Source organism: Homarus americanus, unplaced genomic scaffold, assembly GCF_018991925.1.
Source record: "Homarus americanus isolate GMGI-L3 unplaced genomic scaffold, GMGI_Hamer_2.0 scaffold11794, whole genome shotgun sequence".
Lineage (NCBI taxonomy): Eukaryota > Metazoa > Arthropoda > Malacostraca > Decapoda > Nephropidae > Homarus > Homarus americanus.
The window spans coordinates 396,835-418,548 of record NW_024739301.1 but is presented as its reverse complement, the minus strand read 5'-3'; the positions used below and the strand labels follow the sequence as shown (position 1 = coordinate 418,548).

The following is a 21,714-nucleotide window of genomic DNA, read 5'->3' as shown; positions in this document are numbered from 1 at the left end:
AACCAGTGCTGTTCAAATACAGTACATCTTGCCTTCACGCTGCATGATTATGTAACTGCACGGTTAGTTTTTAGATACAGTACCAACATTTTTCTGTGCACTAGGGAGTGATTTGACACATGTATTGCACAGTCATGCTGAGGGTCTGCACAACCTACTCACCAAGTTCAAGATGACAAGCAAGCACTTCAGGGTGCAAGTTGTATGACCAACACGTGTAGCAGTCCATACCACTGCTTAGCAGTTGTTAAGTGTTTCCATACTTACTGTGTAAGTTTCTCCAGTCCTCTTACTCTCTTCTCATAATGGCACCACCGACCAAACACCTACAAGCAACCGTGAATTGGATACTCCAGTCCAAGGAGCAGAAAATAATATTTAACAACAGTATTACTTGGGGTCCAAGAGAGAAATATTGAGCCCTGGTGTTACCTTTACCTCTCAGGCTCTTATCTCCTTTCTCTACCACCCCATCACACCTGCTACTCTCTCGATATTTAAAAATAAAATATAGATAAATGCGACAAACAATATGCACAGGATATATCACAGGAGTATATGCTGTACATGGTGTGGATTACAGTGGACAAAGTTTATACATATCAAGTTGAAATAATTTTTCAGGGACATAACTACTGTATATAATATTTGAAGTACTGTAGTTGGGGGAAAAATGAGGCTCCACAGAATAACTGAATGTCTTGTGTCTTTTTCTTCTTCTGTAGCTTTATAATTTGAGCTTCAACTTCAACTTGTTTTCTTGTACTGTAATTGATAATTCTTTCGAGTATATTTAAAAGAAATTTGTCCAATACTCAAAATACAGGCTTTATACTTGCTCATTGTTGGTATTGAAAAACTACTAGACTGCTGCATGTGATTATCAACTGTATTGTACATAAAGTAACTTGGTGAGGGTATGTATCAACCTCAAAATTATCATTATATTTATGACAATACAATTTGTTTCAAGAAAGATACATTTAATATTCTTTTATGTGAATTATTAAGAGGGCAAGAAACTGAACCAGAATATGAGGTGAAATTAGCGCAAATGCTTTAATGCCGACGTCTTTTGTTTTTGCTTCATTATGTTTATTCATGTCACACTTATTTAACTGAACTGCTTCGTACTTCAAGTCTGTTTTGTTGTAAGGACAATACTGTACTACAGACCAAAACAGAAGTGTTGTGTTGGGTACAAAGCCACTCCTTCAGACACAAGCTTCATTTCATTAGACTGGCTGAAGCAAGGTGTTTTAGGCTGTGTTCAAATGGTTTTCATCTTTTGTGCTGATTTATGATATATACAGTATTTCAGTGTATAGCTTATGATTATTTTTTTTCTTTACAAATAATTTTTTTTAGTTAATATTTTACTTTAATTCTTGTGACTTGAAGCTTGACTTCAAAAGATATGAGACACATTTCTACCTGTTGCAAAAGCTTTGTTTATGAAAGCTATGGGAATTACTTTACAGTAATTCTGTACCAAGAGGATTCTACTGTTAGTTTATCCATGAGTCATCTGTCTCCATTTATTACTTTGTAAAATCAACTACATTTTTGTTTCAAAAGCATTTTTAACACAGTTTGATAAAAGTAATATTAGGTGAATGGTAATATGCATTAGCAAAAGAGGTTTTGCTTTGATGAGTCCAGCCATCTTATATAGTATTGGGCATCTGTTTTGTATAATCTACTCCTTCAACAATTTTTACTGGAGTCACTGTACATTTTCCACATCTGTTGGGGATATGAGGCAGAGGTATATATGGGTTTTCCAATCCTGTATATTTAGTGGTAAAAAAGGCCACTTGGTACAAACTGTGTACAGTGTATGGGTGAGTAAAGAGGTTGTGTCAAGGTCGACTCTTGCTGATGAGTTTCTCCACCCGTTCCTTTGTCCGTCTATCTCACATACCAGTTGTTCGTTTCTTATAATAAGTTTCTTCTACAATTCTCATTGGCTTAACCTGAAATCTCTTCATTGTTGAAGACAATGAAAATATGTGTATAATATCTTTTTAAAATATTTACTGATATTTTTTTCTAAATTACCATAGTTTGAAATCTGTCACTTATAGCTTGTTTTCAATTAAATTAAGGATTTCTTGTCACTGCACTGGGGTGGCATTCTTAATGCCTTCATCGTCTGGCTAAAGTTTTGTTTTTAGTTCAGTGGCCTTAACAGAGAGTGTGTGTATCTGGTCAAGGTGGTCATGTTTGTTGCCCATGGAGGTTCATGCCACTTGGTTAATGAAGTACATAATGTTACTGTCTGAGAATTTGAGTTTAAATAAGAAAAATGTTTTTCCACTTTATCTGTGTGGTGTATTGTGTGGGCATGTCCATTTGTTCATTTTGCCCATAGAATAATCCAGGGCCAGGGAGAGGAGTCTAACTCAAATGAATCTTGTGTGTCTAGCTATAGATAACAAGGTCGAGGGAATTACTTCTCATAACATACACCAGTCTTCTGTGAAACATCGGGTCACTGTTGTCACTTAAGAGTTATTGAAATAGTGAAGAAATGAAAGGAAATAAACACATGTGATGTTTAGCACTTGCCCAATATCATGATGTTTATAAGAACGTATCCTTGCTAGTCAAAATTACACAATTTTTCCTTAATGGTCAGTGAAGTGAGAATTGTGTTTTAGTATGACCTATAGAGTACAGTATTGGTATTACGTGAATGTTACTGATTATAGAATCCCCCTCTCAGTGTTTCCTGAACCCCTCCGTCAGAGAGAGCACAGTAGTGTTTTATGCCCGGTAGTAATTTGAGTTGTTGTTCTCGCAGGTGTCTCTCAGAGTGTCTCTCAAAGCTCCACATCCACTGGTTTTGTTTCTGATAATACGTTTGATGCTGTATTTGGCAACAATAGTACATCCCAGAGTAAGTTGTATTTTATGCATGGATTTTATTTTGTTTGTATTTAATTGATTTCTACAATTTCATATTTATCATTTCTTTCTTTCTGTAATAATGTGTTATGACAACCTAATTTAAAGGTGAATATTGGTTACAGTAGTTTTACAAGTTCCTTCATTAACTAGGGACCAATCCTTCCTGGAAAGTGCCATGTTGTAGATAAACAACCAGTCAGCTGCTCTGGATCTAACCCAGGTGAACACAAGACAAAAATCAGTATCCTGATGATGTAATGAGTTGTTCTCAGTGTCAGGCAGTTATGCAGTGTACAGAACAGGTTGTAGCTGTACAGTCATCATGCTCAGCTGGCTGTTGATCTGTGGTCATTGTTTAACTAAAAATTATAATACATGTCCCTGTCGTGAATGATTTTGGCTTAAAACAGAAATCTTTACTTTTTCAAATGAGGGAGAATAAGTTTGTAAACTTCATCACAGGTGAAGTTTAGGATACTCTGTATTATATAATTACTGCTAACACTTGGCATATATTTCTGAAGCTGTTTGAGCTATCTACAGTATAAGATAATCACTTGTGTGAGAGATATTTAACACTGGAATCCTCCGTTATTTTACTCCAGTGTGTCTTCTTAGCAGCAATGGATCACAAACTGGATTTAGCAAGTTACATGTTCTTTCTATTTTGTGGTAAACAAATGAAATACAAAAGCTCTGCATCATATAAGGTAACATAATCCTGCAACTATATCTTCTTATCATTTGACTTTATGGCAAGAATTGGTATTTAGAATGAAAAGTATAGGTGTGAATTGCTCGTGTTCATCAGTAGGGGTGAGCCTGTCAGTCTTAATTATTCATATGAAGCCCCAATAAGTTGAGCAAGTAATATAGGTTCAGATATTAACTTTAGAATTTCCTGGGGGGAGTGTTTTGTGGATCATGCAATAAGACTATTTACTGCTGTTTTACACACATCAATTTACAGCTGTTTTAAAAATATTTACAGTACTGTACTGTTCCCTGTTGTATTTGTTCTCCAGTAAACATGAAAAACAAATACATTGATATGACATAAACACATAAAAGTACTGTACATTATGGGAAGTAATTGAACTATATGAACCAGTTTACACCTGCTGAAGTGTAAGTAGTAAACCAGTGGCTACATTAGTGTATCAACAGTAGGGTAGGTGTCGGCTTTTGGATTCATTTTGGCCTTGCACTCACCTTACTGCAGAGAGCAGTTTAAAATGGGTTGACACAGATGGATCCCTCGAGGCATATGGCGATGAGATAATGAACTAATATATGTAGGAATTTGGAATAATATATAATTTTCAAATTTCTGGAGTTATGAGTGAATGGATCATTGGTGTTGGCATGAGCTGACTTGTTTAGCCTGGACTAACATTGCTGTAAATCCAAATATTTCAAAACTTCCCAGTTTGTCTTCAAAAGGTTCATATATACCAGGTAGTGTCCAGTTCACCCAGATACTATGATTAGTGAAGTCCAGTTTAACGGGGAGGGTGGGGGGGTTACTGTACAAGTCGGCTTCGAAAGAAAAAACATTGTTGAAATTATTTTTGGCACACAGGAAACAGATATAAGAAATTTCAATAAGAGAGTTTTAAAGTTTTCTCAAGGGACGTTATTCCCTCCTGGAATTTGAGCCATCTGACTATTAGGGTTGAGAATTTATTGCCCTGTTTCCAATGAATATTTGTAGTGGATGCATATATGTGTCTTTTGATGCATTATGCATTTGGTTTACCACATGCATATGGAAATGGAGTTATGAATTTTCAGGTAGATTAAACATATGTTAACTTTGTTGTTAACAAACTTTATGCTTGACTTAATGTGACAATAAGGAAACAAGGGGTGTGTAAGGTTCATTGAAGGGATTGTCCCACTTTCAGTTTGTGGTATTCATGTTATCAGTGAGATTATGCATAACATTGAACAAAGAATAATATTTATGAATCACTTTACAGTATGCCTCCTGGTTTATCCATTGGTTTGCTAAAAGTCGCAATAAAAATGGCATATTTTCCGTAAGATTCAACCTTTGTTTGGCAGAGGTAACTTTTTATGTACGAGCGAAGCTTTTACTGTATATATTTATGGAAACTGCCAACTGTGCATGGTGTTGTCAGTTGAGTAGGTAAAGAATTCTTGAAAACTCTCCTGTAGTATAGTGCTTGGAATAAGCTGTGTGTCCCTGAGGTACCAAACCTCAGTTAAGAGTTTTCACTAATATATAAGGGGAAAAGTTAAGAATATTATTTTATTTTTTATATGATGAGTTTTTCATAAGTTGTTACAGATACATACAGTGATACACATGTACTCAATATTTTATTTACTTTTTCTTCTTCCTACAAACACTTACCTTTGTGTTTCTCCATAAATATATACAAGTACCGTATATCTCGGCCTATAAGGCGTCGGGGTGCATAAGACGGCCCCCCAAATTTCCATTTAAAAAGTAGCTTTTGAGCTCTATTCGCTGTATAAGACCAGTACCCCAAATGTAACACTTACCCACTGACTCAGTAGTCCTTTACCAACCATCCTTGGTTTTTTAAAATAAGGCCAATTCACTTCAAGTAATGGCATCAAATGTTACCAGCTGGTGTAGTGTAAACACTAGTGACGTCACTTAAGCGTCTGTATTTAACTGTCAGTAGTTTCAAGAATTAATGCAGTCATTTACTGAATATTCCTTGTAAAAAAATAAATTTTAAAATAATTATTTATAGGAGATAAGTATTATTATCAGTAAATATACCGATATGCATTACTGACCACCTCCACTGCTAAAAATAGCCCAATCTCGCGGTCACTTTCCCTTTCTTGTCTCCTCACTGGCAAATGGGGGGGGGGCGTGGGGAGGGGTGTGTGATGATAGCTGTGTTTATTACGGGTATAATTCTCTTTTACGGTATGTTAGACAGGTTTATAATACATTTTTATTATTTTAATATACTGTACCGGTAATCTTAATTTGAATCCAGCTTGCCAAACGTAAGTTTCAGTATAAAATAATTAGTGGTAAGACCTTGTGAGTGGCTTACGATGTTTCCATCACCACTCTTGACACACAAAACCACAATATTTAAGAGGTAAGAATTTTATACTTGGTGATTTAGACAACCCCCTAACTTTGGGCAGATTTTTTTTATGTTCAAATTCCGTCTTATAAGCCGAGATATACGGTACAGTATACATACATACATATTCATTAGCTAAAGTTATTCTAGTATTGCTTTGATAATCACTATATTTAAAAGCTTCAAACAAGTTTATACATAGAAGTGAAATACCAGATTATCAAGAACTGATATGTTGTAAAACACTATTTTTATTATATACGATAGTTACCGTCAACAAGTAAATACAAACTGTAAGGTTAAAAGATTCTTCATTAGACTTTAGGCTTGTCTTTTATTTTACAGTACTTTAGTATGCAATGTGTAGACAATATTTACTTGCTCAGAAAATTTATTCCCTCGTTGTGTTCTGATCTGTTACTGGTTATATTTCATCTCCTATGCAGTCGTGACTATCCCCTCTATATAAACCTTACATTTACTGAGTAAGATCTTTTTCTCTGACAATTTCTTGAGAATGACCTGGTTCACATCTTGAAACTGCTGCATAATCATTGATGTTTTGGAATGATTCTCTGTGGCACCATCAATGAATGATCTGTATTTATCTTAATTTTTATTTATACTAGATATGTAATGGAGGTCACTTGTAATCCAGACATTATGTCCACTGACCATGACTTGTCTGAACAGTTAAAGATTATTGGAATTCTTTTAGAAGTTTGAAGGTAACAAAGAATTGTGAGCCAATCTACTGTTGTGAAGTAATTGGTGAAGATTCATTATTCCTAAATTCATTCCAAAGTTTTGATTACTTCTACAGTACAGCATTTGTATCTGGAGTACAGTAGTGTATTAAGTATTACCATATATGTGTGTGTGTGTGGAATATTTTTGACCTCGGCATCTCAGAGGAAGATTTCTTAGCTTGAATATTTTTTGCTTGAAATTGAATTGAGTATTATTCTGCTTTTGATATTTTCCATTTAAGTCAACACCATGAATATTTATTTTTTGTTTCATGTGTAATTTGTTCTTTAAGATTAAATTCTGTTCAAATTATCAAACTCAGTACAAAATTTTTTTTTTTTTTTTTTTTTTGTGCTGTAGATTATATAAGTGATTTCTTATGATTTTTAATGGTTGCATACCATAGTCTTCCTCTGGATGGCTTCACAATTACCAAAAATGTAGTGCACCTTTTCACAATAGGTCACCATCTCATTGTAAAATTTTATGCTTGTGAAGTATGTTGCACTAGTTGACTTGAACTAATAGAATGAACCATTGTTGCATGTGACAGGCACAGTTGTGAGCGGTACCTTCGGCTGGCCAGGTAATAGTCTTGCTGTTTTAGCTAACTCTTAATGTTGGGTTACAGGTAACTCTTGTAAGCTTCCACTACTAACACATGATGTTACCACTGCTGTCAGTCCAAGTGCTAACAACACAGGGTAATGCACCAACTTAATTTTGAATACTAATATATTGCTGGTTATACTGGTAGTGATACGCCTTGCCAGTAATAAATGATATGAATTTTGAAGTTAAAAGATGATCCACAGTCAGTTTGTAAATATTCACACTGAATTAACCATATTTAACTACTACTTTTTTAGTTACACAGATAATAGTTGATTTATTTTGTTGTGATGTCCTTAAGAAGGGTTTGGTGTGAATTAATTGTCTTATAATGAGATGTTCTGGGCATTTTTTAGTGTGTGACCACATAATTGAAATGTTACTTTAGTAGGATTATTTAAGTATTTAGATTTAAAGTCTGTTTTCTGAATGTATTGGAGCAGGTTTGAGTGCATAGTAAATTCTTGCAGGGACACTGTAATGTGCAGATGACAAAATGTATTTAATACAGTAGAACACAAACTATCTAAAAAAAGTACTGAAGAAATGATACATTACATTACAAATGAGTAATTTAGTTTCCAGAGGAATATAAATTTGAATTGCTCATAAAAGTTTTAAAGCAATGATGACATGTGGTTGATTTAGTTACAACTAAAGAAAACATTATACCTGTAAAACCTAATGAGTGGCTCGGGCAACTCGGGTATTATCAACTAAGGCTACAGGTTGAACACCCAGTGACTCTTGATATTAATGATTGAAACTAATTCATTACTTAGTTCATACCTTCCTGCCATATCCAGTTACCAATGGGTACAAAGGCTACAACTTGATGCTTAAGGCAGTGATTCTTACCATTACCCTAAAGTGTGTGTTCCACAACCATTACAAACAGTCACTGCCAAACATCAGTTCTGACTGAGCTGTTGCTTCTCTGTTAATTTGTTTCTTGACAGAGGCTCAGTACACCACCTTATCTTTTTAACTCGGTGCATGATTTTGCTCTAGCCAGAGTTCTAAAGATTGGTATTAATGAAAGGTAATGCCCCCTCCCCCCCTTTTTTATATGAAGTACAAGAGTATTTGTAATTGTTTTATGACCTATCTTGAGGTTAGTTGCCAGGTTGGTATATGTCCTCAACAAAACCCTGCACCACATCAAGGGGAAACCTTATTTCACACTACATGGCTCAGCTTGGCATATTCTGGCCCTCTTCATTGCAGATGTAGGTGTCTGGGTTGGGATTGAAAAGGGAAGACAATGGTATGGTCTGAAATGGAATTTTTAGAGGTTGGATATCCCACCTTCGAAGTTGTTAGACCTGTACATTATATTCACTTTCAAGAGATTCTTGTCTTCTTTTGAATTTTGTATAAGAATTTAGAGAAGCTCTTTCAGGGACATGATAGCCATCTGTTGCTAGATTGCATCATTCAGTAAGAGCAGGCAGCTGATTGGCCCTTTTGGCATGCACTGTCCCTCAGTAACATTATCACCACAGTGAGGGACATACACTGTAGGCTTACTCTAAGGCCTGTTAACACAGGAAACGAAGACATATTTCCCATTTTTCATTAATTACTCTTTGAGAATAATGAATTGTTTGTGATTTCTTTTACAATGCAAGCTACATAGTTGATTACAAAGTCAATTCATTGTCCTGACTCCTTGTAGACTTAGTGAACATAACATGGGTTTTGGTAAAGTAGGATTTGGTTGTTTGGACCAGGACTATGTATATTCTTCAAGTTGTGAGTGTACTGCACACTCCAGATGGCCATGGTGTGTGCCTGAATTGTGATGTTAGTGTTTACCCTCAGCCTTGAATGGTAACCTTTGTACCTAAGATACCTGGATATGACAAGAAGGTATACTGTATACTAATCAGGTATTTAGTTCTGGTCACTAATGTTGATGGTTCAAGGATTTACAACTTGTAGACTAGTAAGTGAATTGCCTCATCCAGGCTCGATTGTAAACTCAGATTTTGGGATTATTCATTCATTTTTGAGGATCAAGACGTTGCAGCTGCTAAATCTATGAACTTTGTGCCTTGGACATGAGCTTTATGTTGGGTATAAAACTCTTAAACTAAATTCTTATATGTGGTTGGTAAAAAAATACTAATATTGTGGAAGTATTGGGCAGAAGGGATTTTTTTTTCTTCTTAAAGTTAAGGTGTTTGCACCACTTGTGAATAATAATAAAATACATATACTCCATCATTCTGAAAATTTAAGGTAATTGTCGAGGTATTGGCTGTAGTACATTAGTGTTCTACTGTATGCACAGTTTTCCTTTTGAATGTTTTCAAAATTGTGTGATATCAGTTGTCCTTTAACCTGTAAGATTTAACTTGCTTCTAAACTGGTTTTTGTAGATTTTTTTACACTTGATTTATATGATGGTGTATGTTCAGAGGATATACTAGTGATGCTGCATCTCTTGTGTGTAAAGTATATTCAGGAGAATATCACAGAGCTTATCATTAGTTTTGAAAAAAAAATACAAAACTAAATAAAAATTAAGATGAATGTCTCCAAATATGAAACTGACCTGTATAACCTCTTATCAGATTTTAATAATTGAAATAAGAAAAAGTAAAGAGTACAGTATACACAATATGTATGTATACTGTACTGTATTGGGGAAAAATAAGTTAGAGAAAATATATTTGCATCTAATTTTGACTTGCCAGTTAGTCTCATAATTTTTTATAATGATTTTGAGACGACTGAAATGTGTGGGGAGAGAAGTTAGATAGAATAAAGAAGATTGAAGTAAACCATCCACCTGCTTATATATTATGTTAGAGCTGTACAGTACTGCAGTAAGTCTCAAAAACTGGTAGTTTTTTTTTTATTCTTTTTCTTTGTTAGGCTTGGTGAAGAATTTGACATGTTCATTTTGTTATTTTATGTGGAGCTGAGACCAGTTGCTGTTACCTGTACTGTACTAACAAATAATAATAGGCATATATATATATATATATATATATATATATATATATATATATATATATATATATATATATATATATATATATATATATATATATATATATATATATATATATATATATATATATATATATATATATATATATATATATATATATATATATATATATATATATATATATATATATATATATATATATATATTTTTTTGTTTGTTTGTTTGTTTGTTTGTTTGTTTGTTTCTTTGTTCGTACAGTACAGGTAACAGCATACATGGCCCATGAGAATTTTTTTTTTTGGGGGGGTGGGGGTGCTAGAATATGAGTAGGGAAAAAATAGTCTGTTTGAGTGGAGATCTTTGTAGTAATGAAAAGAGGTAGATTGTCAGCTTTCATGATAATTATGAGATGTATATATATTTTTAATGCAGTGCTTCCTTGATGTCCTCTTAACACTCATTATCATTAGCCTGTCATTTTAGAGGTGATTGATGCAAAGGTAGTTTGTGACAAGGATGCATTAATGGGAGTGCTGGTACATCTGATACGAGTGTGGTGTTTCACTGGTGGAAGGAATGGAAGAGAGAGCAAGCTGTTGTGTGACCGCTGTGCTACTCTTTTCTTGCAAGCTGCTCTGGTAGGAGGTGGCACCGACTCCGACGTCAATCCTTTTGCTGACTTTGGCGTGTCAGGCCCCCCTGCTCCTTCCTTTCCCCCTCAGGGTGGTGTCAGCTCTCAGGACACCACCAGTACCACTACCACTGGGGCAGCTGACCTGTTGGGTGGCTTGGATCCCCTGACAGGTGTTGGCAGCAGTGGCATGTCTTCCCAGGCATCCACCATGCCTCCTGCTCAGTCCCAAGGTGACAACCATACCACCACCAATACTGTCACCCTCCCCACCTTGTCCATACTGTTACACTCACCATAACAACCATACCACTAGCACACATTTATACCCACCATGACAACCATACCACCACACAACTTTTACACCCACCATGACAACCATACCACCACAACTTTTACACCCACCATGACAACCATACCACCACAACTTTTACACCCACCATGACAACCATACCACCACAACTTTTACACCCACCATGACAACCATACCACCACAACTTTTACACCCACCATGACAACCATACCACCACAACTTTTACACCCACCATGACAACCATACCACCACAACTTTTACACCCACCATGACAACCATGCCACCACACAACTTTACACCCACCATGACAACCATACCACCACACAACTTTACACCCACCATGACAACCCATACCACCACACAACTTTACACCCACCACTGACAACCATACCACCACACAACTTTACACCCACCATGACAACCATACCACCACACAACTTTACACCCACCATGACAACCATACCACCACACAATCTACACCCACCATGACAACCATACCACCACACAACTTACACCCACCCCATACCACCCACACAACTTAACACCCACCATGACAACCATACCACCACAACTTTTACACCCACCATACCCACCACACAACTTTACGCCCACCATGACAACCATACCACCACACAACTTTACACCCACCATGACAACCATACCACCACACAACTTTACACCCACCATGACAACCATAACACCACACAACTTTACACCCACCATGACAACCATACCACCACACAACTTTACACCCACCATGACAACCATACCACCTCACAACTTTACACCCACCATGACAACCATACCACCACAACTTTTACACCCACCATGACAACCATACCACCACACAACTATACCACCACACAACTTTACACCCACCATAATGTACTTTTATATCCATCAAACCATGAAAGCCACAGCACAACCTTACTATTACTCACACAATAACAACCATTCCACTACCATTATGTAACATCCACCATAGGAACCACACCACCACCATAGTACAGTATAACATCCACCATGACCTTCATCTTAACAACAGAATGTCACATCCACCATGACTTATCACACCAGCACCACACTGTTGCATTTACCATTACAACTACACTACCATACTGTTTTCATCTATCATGAGACACATGACTACCATACGAAAATTTTTATGCTGATCATGGTTGTTACCTTTTCACCATGTTCATACCAATGTGTCAACCATGCCAACCAGATCCCAGCCACATCAATCTTCACACCTTTACTGAAACAACGACACCACCACTGCCCTGTTGATTGTTGTCACACTTTATCACATCCACATTGTTCCCTTGGTTCACTCCGTATGGGCTTACCTAACCTCATCCACCTCCCTCTCTTGCCAGTACACCAATAATGCTGATTAATTAATTTATTTATTTTTTATTTATTTTACACACGCATTGCTACTGTACTACCATCTGGACATATGACATCATATAACCACCACCATCAGCATCTTGATAAGTTAAAGCAAGTGCCTATTGTGAAGTTTCACCCAGTAAGCACTGTGCTGTCATAAGCACCTCCACATTAGTGTCAAGTTTGTATGTGTTCACTATTAACACTTGCACGTGGCATGGGTCACCTAGCACTGTGCACCGCCTACAAGGCTTCTGTCAGCACACACATGAACACACGCACACAAATCTGATGCAAATGTATTTTAGTTATGCTCTTTTTGTATGCTGACTGTTATCATTTCAGACTGTTGACACTAAATACCAATAAAATTAATATTTCCTACAATTAATTAAAAGTATTTATCATACCCACATTGCTTCCTGTAACTATAACAAAATATTAACAAACTATTCTACCTTCTTCAAAAACTAAATCTTGTAAAAAATTGAAACACCTTTATACAGTACTTCATTTCATAAACTTGCCTAATCCAAACTAGAATATAATCCAGACTAGAATATAATTTATTGTTTAATAAACTCTTCTTGGATTATTTAAGTCTCTCTGCCTCTCTTCTTCACCTGTGCATGTTTTTTTCTTCCCACTTTGTATAAATTATTAGACTTTCTGCCTTAGTTGATGTCTCTTAACTTACTCAACCTGTTAGTATAGTTAGTACTGTACTGTGGTGTACACTGTAAGTCTATTATGAGAGTTTGAAGTTGGCTGGGGCCAGAAATGCCTGATGTTGGTAGGGGTTCGAAGAGAGGCAAAGTGTCATAGTAAGTTGTTCTGTAATGAACGTGTCTTAGTGTTAATGTAATGTTGCTGGTACTGGTTTGTGGTTTTTGTTGGTTATTTATGCATGTGTAATCATGTTTTTTGCACGTTTAATATTAGTATATGGTGTAATATATCCCCAGCAATTACTGCCTTTTTCTAATTGGAAGAAACCGCCTTTTTTGTGAGATCATTTTATCCCATGATACCCTCACTCTTGATACTGTATTATATAATCTTAATTCTTCAGCACTATGTATTATTGACCTGCAATATATGTCATTCATTTTAAAAAAAAGAAAGAGAATAGTGCAATTAGTATTTAGTAATTGGAAAAAATATTAATCATAATGAAATTTAAATTTGCAAATTTTTTTAGTTCCATCATATGTAACTGCCACTTTTATTCATTGTTTTTGGAATTGTTTAAATTCTTATATTATCTGCAAGTTAGAGCACCAGTTATGTGTGATCTAATCTTCTTAACTTACCACAGCATTTGATGGATTTGGGGACATTCTGAAACCTGAAGGAAGTGTGGGTGGTGGTGGTGCAGGTGGTGTCCCAGCAGCTCCTGTTGTGGGTGTCCCAACCACAGCACCCACTTCACAGCCTGGAAAGCTCATCAGCAGTGATTTAGATATGTCCTTATCATCCCTGGTCGACAATCTCAACATTAAAGGTCCTGTACCACAAAAGTGAGTTGAAGAAGAGAAACTTTGTGAATTGTTTCCATCTTTGATTTCTAATGAAGACTGTACAGTATAGAGATTGTTATTATTAGAATAACAGCTGCTGTACACATCTCTCAAGTTATTTCATGGGTACTGGTATATTAGATTGTAACTGGAAAGACTGACAGTAACCCAAAAATGTCATTATACATAAGCCTGATGTATTGTATCAGGTTAATGAACTTCTTTTTTGTAGGAAGTTTTCATTTCTATAATTTTAAGGTTGTGTCCCATATTGATCGGGACTCTGAGTTCTTTTGGGTTATTTTGTTTAAGGGAGCTCAGGATAACTGTAAATTTGGTTGTATGCAAAGATATGTATATTCCCTTGTGTTTGCCCTTTGGACAATTATTTCTTTTACCTGTACTGTGTATAGCCCCCCCCCCCCCCACACACACACACACACAACACATAAAAATAAATAATAATAGGAGCAGAGTTGCACGCGAGCGAAGGACAAGTGTTCAACCTGGACTGAGTGCACGTGGCCCAGCCTCCTGGGACAAGAGTGACACCTTGAGGGATGCCATAAAACTTGCGTGCTCCCAGTCCTGGCCACGAAAATGCTACTAACTTTAAAACTACCTGCAGACATTCTTGGGTACATCCAAGGTGTCATCTGCAAATAATCGAAGGCTGCAAATTAAAAATTTGCAAATTGTAAGGGCATGCTGTACAGTATATGCCTTATAGTGAAAGGACATCACTTACATGTTCTCGTTGTATTCTGTTCAAGTGACTGTAAAGTGATTTTTTGCTGGGTTTTTTTTTTTTTTTTTTTTTTTGTGACTGTAAAGTGCTTTGGCCAGATGATGACCATCATTAATGTGGATTGCTTACGTTGTAGATAGGGGGGGTGGTTTTAATACATCACCATCGTTAAAGCAGAATATTGTACATGTTATTCTCATGACAGCACTCACACAAACAAAATTGCACGTGTAAATGTGCCTTAGGTATTACAGATTCCACTGGGAGAGTCCACCTTGAGCTGTGACCCCTTGTGGGGCAGACTTTCACCAGCTCCGGGTATGCACATTCGATCGAATAGCGAATGCTCCCTGAGTAGTTTATACATTTCGATTAGGTTGCCCCTCACCTGTCTGCAGTATAAGCTAGGTAGTTGCAGGTGCTCCAGTCTCTCTGGGTAACTGAGATTCCATAGAGCAGGAACCAGTCTGGTGACCCTCCTTTGGACATTTTCAATCAATTGACAGTCTCTAGCATACCTCGGGGACCAGACAGGTTGACATTACTCCAGACGGGGAAGCACCTCACTCTTGAAGATCGTGACAAGCGATGGACCATCCAGATGTCTAAACGACCTTCTTACAAGACCTACTAGTTTCGTTGTCTGATTCACCTTCTTCTCACAATGCAGAAAGTCTCCGATCCACGTTAGGACACTTCCCCGAATCCTGTACCCCTCTCAGCCTTTCATGGGGTATACTGTCAAAAGCCTTGGCAAAATCTAGGTATATATTGTTGATATATCTGCCTTGTTCTAGAATTTGAGTCCAAACATCTAGTACCTTGAGTAATTGTGTTAAGCAGGATCTTTCTGGCATGAAACTGTGTTGACATTCCTTTATAAGGTTGTTTCGTAGCAGATGTTCCATCATGGCATCTCTTACGATGTTCTCTAATACTGTACTTTGTTCGTGGATGGGGATCACCCTTCTTGAATATAGAATTCAAATAAGCCATCTTCCAGTCGTTGGGGGACCTTCTGCTCCTCCAGACATTTGCAGAACAGGATCTTAAGAGGCTCTGCAACCTCATTTCACAGTTCTCTTAACACTGGGGTGTACCATATCTGGGCTGGGACTCTTAAGAATGTTTAGCTTTGACAATTGTATCTCCTCTATTTATTTTCATTAAGCTGTGAGTGTTCCCTACCACAGGCTTCAGTCCAGTTGAGACACTTACCGTCAGTTTTCTAAGGGAGGGTTAAAGTACTGATTATCACTGTCACACCACTAAAGCAGCAAGTTTAAGCATTATGGCCACCTCAAATGTTTTGCCAGAATAAAGCTTGTGTCTGCCATTTATTCATGAAGCTTACATTACAAGTTACTTGGTAATCTACAGTATGAAACGCCGTCAACAGATGGTTTTTTGCCAAAGTCAAGCTGGTAGGTAAACAAGATGGCAAGCAGTAAATCAGTTCAGCTCTATATCTTCTTTATCATCTATGCTGGTGGAAATGTGGGTCTACAGGATGTTATTTAAATGTATTTTATGTGGCTATGTATAAATTTGGGTGAAAATGTTTGATTGAAAATTAAATTATTTTTTTATTTTTGCAACCTATTCTACAATATTAGGGGTGTGGTGGATACTGTACAGTGCTTGACTCAAGTCCTGAGGGTTGCTGATAGTGTTGAGGGCAAAGCTTTACTGCTGTGGAGGTAATGGCAGTTGAGTGGTGATGGCCACACTGCCTTCTTGTGAACCAAAAGCTTTGTAACATTGAGATACATCCACACTACTAATGGGTCACTAGGCTTATGGGACACCCTTTCACTCTCCTGGCATACTGATCATATGATAGCAGATGCAAGGTAATTTTTTATGTTTTACCTTAAAGATGTGCACCTTAAAAAAAAGGTATCCCATATTTTATGGCATATAAGATGCACTTTTTTGTCTGAAAAAAAAAAGGCAAAAAAATCAGCATGTGTCCTTTTATGTGAATTTGAGGTCTCCCATAAGCTAATGAATCCCCTAATTGCTGTCTCCAGTGGGGTAAATTCTACCTAACCCAAGTCCAGAATTAAAAGTATGTTATTGCTTACTTAAACATGTTATTATTTTTAATTAATTAAAAAATAATTATTGTAAATATAAAAGCTCGATTTATAACTGATGATGATAACCCGAGACGATTAACGTCCGTACGGCAGACACCCAACTCTTCAGAGGTAGCTAAGTAGTAACCATTTCTGAACGTTACAAGTATTACAATCTATTAATGACATACTTGCAATATTTATTTTTAAATCTACAAATACCTGATACAAATGAAGATTTACATATAACTTTCTTTTCACATTTGCATCTGTTCACATCTCTGGCTGCATTGTAGCCAGATTAGACTCGTCACTGTAACCACCAGGCTACTGGGGTTATGGTTGTTTTTCATCTCTTATTTTTGGGTAAATATACATAACTTTCTTCATTTATTTTTACTCACTTACATTTCTTTAAACAAAAGTTAGCTGGTTAGCTTAGTGGGGGTGGGTGGAGCATTGCTAGGGAATCGGCGGAGGTGGCGTCTGCATTACTAAGGTGAGCCAGGGACTACTGTATATGCAAATGGTGATTGTGTTAAACTTTCACTTGGCTTTTATTTACTGGTTTGGCAATTCTGTATTTTTTGTTGTACTACCTTATTTATTGGTAATATTTTTATTTATTCCTCACATATACTGTTACTGTAAAAAACAGAGTTATATTAAGAAGACTATGGCTACAGGAGGAAAATACACAAAAGTTTTTTCCTAAATACTCCCTGCTGAAATGGGTGGCGAGGTCTTGTATGCCATAAAATAAGGTATGTTAATGTCACAAACTTGAGTATTCACAAGTACGTACAGTAATTCATTATACTGTAAATTTCTTTGAATCTGATGATGACTGGAGCGTGTTTGACTTGACTTATCTTCTTAACAGAGGTCAGTGGAACTCCCCAAAGACTCAAAGTAAGACAGGTGGGGCTGGTTGGACCCCAGTTGCCCCAGTATCTGCCACTGGAGGTTTTCGTCCACCTATGCCAGGACAGCCAATGGCTGCCCCAGGAGCCCAACCAATAGCAGGTCAAACAGGACAGTGGAGTGGTGGAATGCAGATGGGTGGGGCTTTCCCTCAGCAACCCATGGTGAGTTCTTGTTGTACTTGTGTTGGAATGGAGTTTTAACCTTTTATGTGGTGGGTCAGGTGCTCTGATAAAACTTTAAAAAGAAAAACAATAATAATAAAAAATTAAATAAATAAAAATAAAATAAAATTATTTACCTGTTATACAGTAGATCAGTGGTCCCCAACCTTTCGTAGCCTGTGGGCCACATTTATCATTGTAAATGTGGTGGAGGGCACCAAAACTCTGGATTCAAGAAGAAAAAATCTCATACGGGTATACAGTCTCTCCCTGACTTACGACAGTGTTAGGGACCCAAATCCGGGTCGTAAGTCGAATTGGTAGTAAATCGAAAATGCTTAAATAATTCATAGAAAATCGAAAATGGGTGTCTCTTTTTCTTCTCAGCACCACAAAACTCTCACTTTTAAGCTTGCCAGCCATTTTCAAGTGAATTACAAATGAAAATTTTTTCAGTACACAGCACAATCACTAACGTCGGGACTCGAAAATACGTAATTTGACAAAATTTTGGTACAACTGAGGCGGTCGTATGTCCGGGTGGTCGTAAGTCGAGGAGTAGCTGTATACAGTACAGTTATTTACAGTTTTATACGTCTAACTGCTACCAGTTACATACTTTTACATTTACTCTTGGACAGAACGTATGTATTTACCCTAGTGAGAAAGCTGGCTCTCTCTCTCTGGGGTAAATACACGTCCTGTACACGACAGTTGTATCAAGTCATTACATATTTTCATTAATTTCACTCTTACAAAGAATCCCAAATAATTCACAATTTTCTAATACACCCTTGTGGGCTCCATAATATATTCCGCGGCCCATGAACTACAGGTTGGGGACCACTTCAGTAGATGGTAAAATATGAAGAAAAAATTTGCAATAAAAGCATACTTGCCAAGATAGCTGAAGGTTATGCCATTTCATCGTCTAAATATATGATGACACTAGTTTTATAAAGTTTTAACAAGGACTGGCCCTTAAGGTTACACAAAAGGACCTTTATTTTTATTAAGACGATCAGAGATCAAAATGATACCAAAAAAATAATATATAATTTTATTTTTGTGCAGCATAACTTGCCACGTCATCCAGTGTTTGGCCGGTGTTTATTGTAAGACAGTATGGTTGCTCTTGGACCATAATATTAGTTTTGTTTAACCTTCGCCCATCAAACTAATTTAGTCTTCCTGTATGGAAAAGAATGACGCCTATTGAATTTGGCTAACAATATAAATCCAGGATTCTCTCTCTTAATAGGTGTGTTATTTGGTGTTTGTGGTGCAGTACTCTTCTTCATCATTTAAACTTAATTATTTTTATTTTATCCTAGAAAAATTACAAGGAAATTCTCTAAAGTACAAGTTCACATTTAAATAAAAAAAATTATTTTATACAATTTCTATCCGAATTTTATTAAGTAATATCATCCATTAACCTCAAAATATATAACTATTAATTATGAATTGTTTCTGGTCCTTCAGCAAGGAATGGGTATGGGTAGTGGTGTTATGCCTGCAGGGTTCCCAGCAGGTGGAGCTCAACCAGGAACACAGCCAACCCAACCCACACAACCTGCTGGGTTTGACCCATTTGGTGCCCTGTAACAGTCCAGGTAGTGTAATGCTTGGCTTATTTTGATCATATTAGAAAAGAATGATATTGCTCATAATGCCAAAAGATTGTGAATATAACATGAAGTTCCCAGTTTTGTTAAATTAAACATCGTGCGACATTTTTGCCTTTGGCGTTTTTGTTTTTTTTATTATGAAGGCTTATTAGAAATTTGTTTTTACATATATTCCAATTATTTCAGGTCGAACATAATAGATGCATAATATTGGCAGTAATGAAACAACATCAGTCTTCATTGTCACCACGTGTTCAGTGTTGTGGCTTCATTTTTGTGATCCTTTGCCTCTGTGTTGACTGAGGACAAGGGAGATATTAAAAAGTGTGCTAGTAGAGCTGATTGCTGTCGTCATGCCAAATGCATGTTGTATTTTTCACTTCAGAGTGTAGAATCTGTGATGTTTTAAGGTGAACTACTTTGTTGGAATAATATGAATTTCTATGATGGTAGTAGAGATCATGTCACCACAAGAAAATGTTGTCCAGATAAAATCACCCACATGAACACGAGATTTAAATCATGCTGTCATTATTGAGTTGCCTGGTGTCCATTTCTTCATGTATAATTGATATGTAAAACGTTCCAGATGATGTAATGTTGTTTATATGACTGATTACCATTTGTCCACTCAACAGACACGTAACTATCAACTAGGCTTCTAATGTATAGCATGGAATTAATTTTAAGTAATATACAAAGGTGTATTATATAAATTGTACATTCCAATGACTGCAAGCCAAAAGTTCAGCCTTGTGGGATGTAGTGAGGTGTTGCTGTGTGGTGCATCTTTTGTATCATATTTATTCTCTTCAACATCAGTGATGCCCTGCTGCCAAGGTGAAGGACCAGTTTAATGAATTTAAGTTGCCGACATAAGTCTCAAGGGAAAGAAATTTGCTCACAATGGGCACTTGAGTGTAATGCCTTCCAATTGTCTCCACTTTTTAAGTATCACAGTGCTGTTTATCCAGAGCCAAGACCGATAGGAGAAAAATTTTTACTATGCAAGAAATCATTGGGGTAGCTTTAGACTTCAACCATCAAAATTTTTGTTTTACTCTTTAGATAATTAAGAATTAAGTGAAGGAGAGTAGACATATTGACAGATAAACCAGAAATTGACTCCACTTTTGTGTATAGTAGAGACAAGAATGTGGAGATGACCACACAGGGAGAACCCAAGCTCTTATTACTCATATCTAAGTAATTAGAAAAATAGTAGTTGTACATAGGAGAGAATGGTGTTTGCAGTGGATGTAGTTGTTGCAAAGATAAATTGTGTGCATTCCAATTTGTGAGATAGGCACATAGTTATAATTTTTAAAGTCAAGTTGTAAGTAACTGGGTTGGTTGACTCGTATTTACAACCTGTATATGTGTTAGCAACGTTGTCAAAATATCATTTGAAGTATTCATGTGAAAATCCCTAATAGAAGGGATTACTATATTGTTGGCTGAATTGTAGAGAACATGAATAACATCCTGCGGCTTCTCACCATAAACACAGGACGCCTTAAACTCCTCCTTCAAGAAGCCTGAATGGCAGTGCTTTTATATTGTATAATATGTATGTATGCATGTATGTATAAAAGTAATACACAAATCCATTCATCTACAGTATATATTCATTTATGTGCTTATACATGTACACAAATATGAAATACTATACAATATATATATATATATATATATATATATATATATATATATATATATATATATATATAATATATATATATATATATATATATATATATATATATATATATATATATATATATATATATATATATATATATATATACACATATACATACATACATACACACATATATGTACTCTATCACTCTATCCTTAGATAAAGAGATGCTGATATTTCCCTTAATTTGAACATCTTCAAAACATTACATTACGAGTGACCTGTAGTACTGTACATTGAGATTAGCGTTGTTTTAAATTTGTGTAT

At 36.2% G+C, this 21,714-nt stretch overlaps 1 protein-coding gene across 22 annotated transcripts in view; it reads left to right on the top strand.

Annotated features, from left to right (window-relative positions):
• The window catches only part of LOC121874472 (phosphatidylinositol-binding clathrin assembly protein LAP-like), a 160,557-nt gene extending 139,128 nt beyond the window's left edge, over positions 1–21,429 (top strand). For 11 of the 22 annotated variants that reach the window (XM_042378612.1, XM_042378596.1, XM_042378592.1 and 8 more), the window contains 7 exons: positions 2,807–2,902; positions 7,318–7,350; positions 10,969–11,202; positions 13,996–14,197; positions 17,910–18,114; positions 19,600–19,730; positions 19,932–21,429. In XM_042378612.1, coding sequence (XP_042234546.1) covers positions 2,807–2,902; positions 7,318–7,350; positions 10,969–11,202; positions 13,996–14,197; positions 17,910–18,114; positions 19,600–19,722 — 893 coding nt within the window. In that variant the 3' untranslated portion in view covers positions 19,723–19,730; positions 19,932–21,429. The remainder of the gene's footprint in view (positions 1–2,806; positions 2,903–7,317; positions 7,351–10,968; positions 11,203–13,995; positions 14,198–17,909; positions 18,115–19,599; positions 19,731–19,931) is intronic. The other 11 variants (XM_042378603.1, XM_042378599.1, XM_042378605.1 and 8 more) reach the window with 7 other exon arrangements.
• The last annotated feature ends 285 nt before the right edge of the window (positions 21,430–21,714 follow it).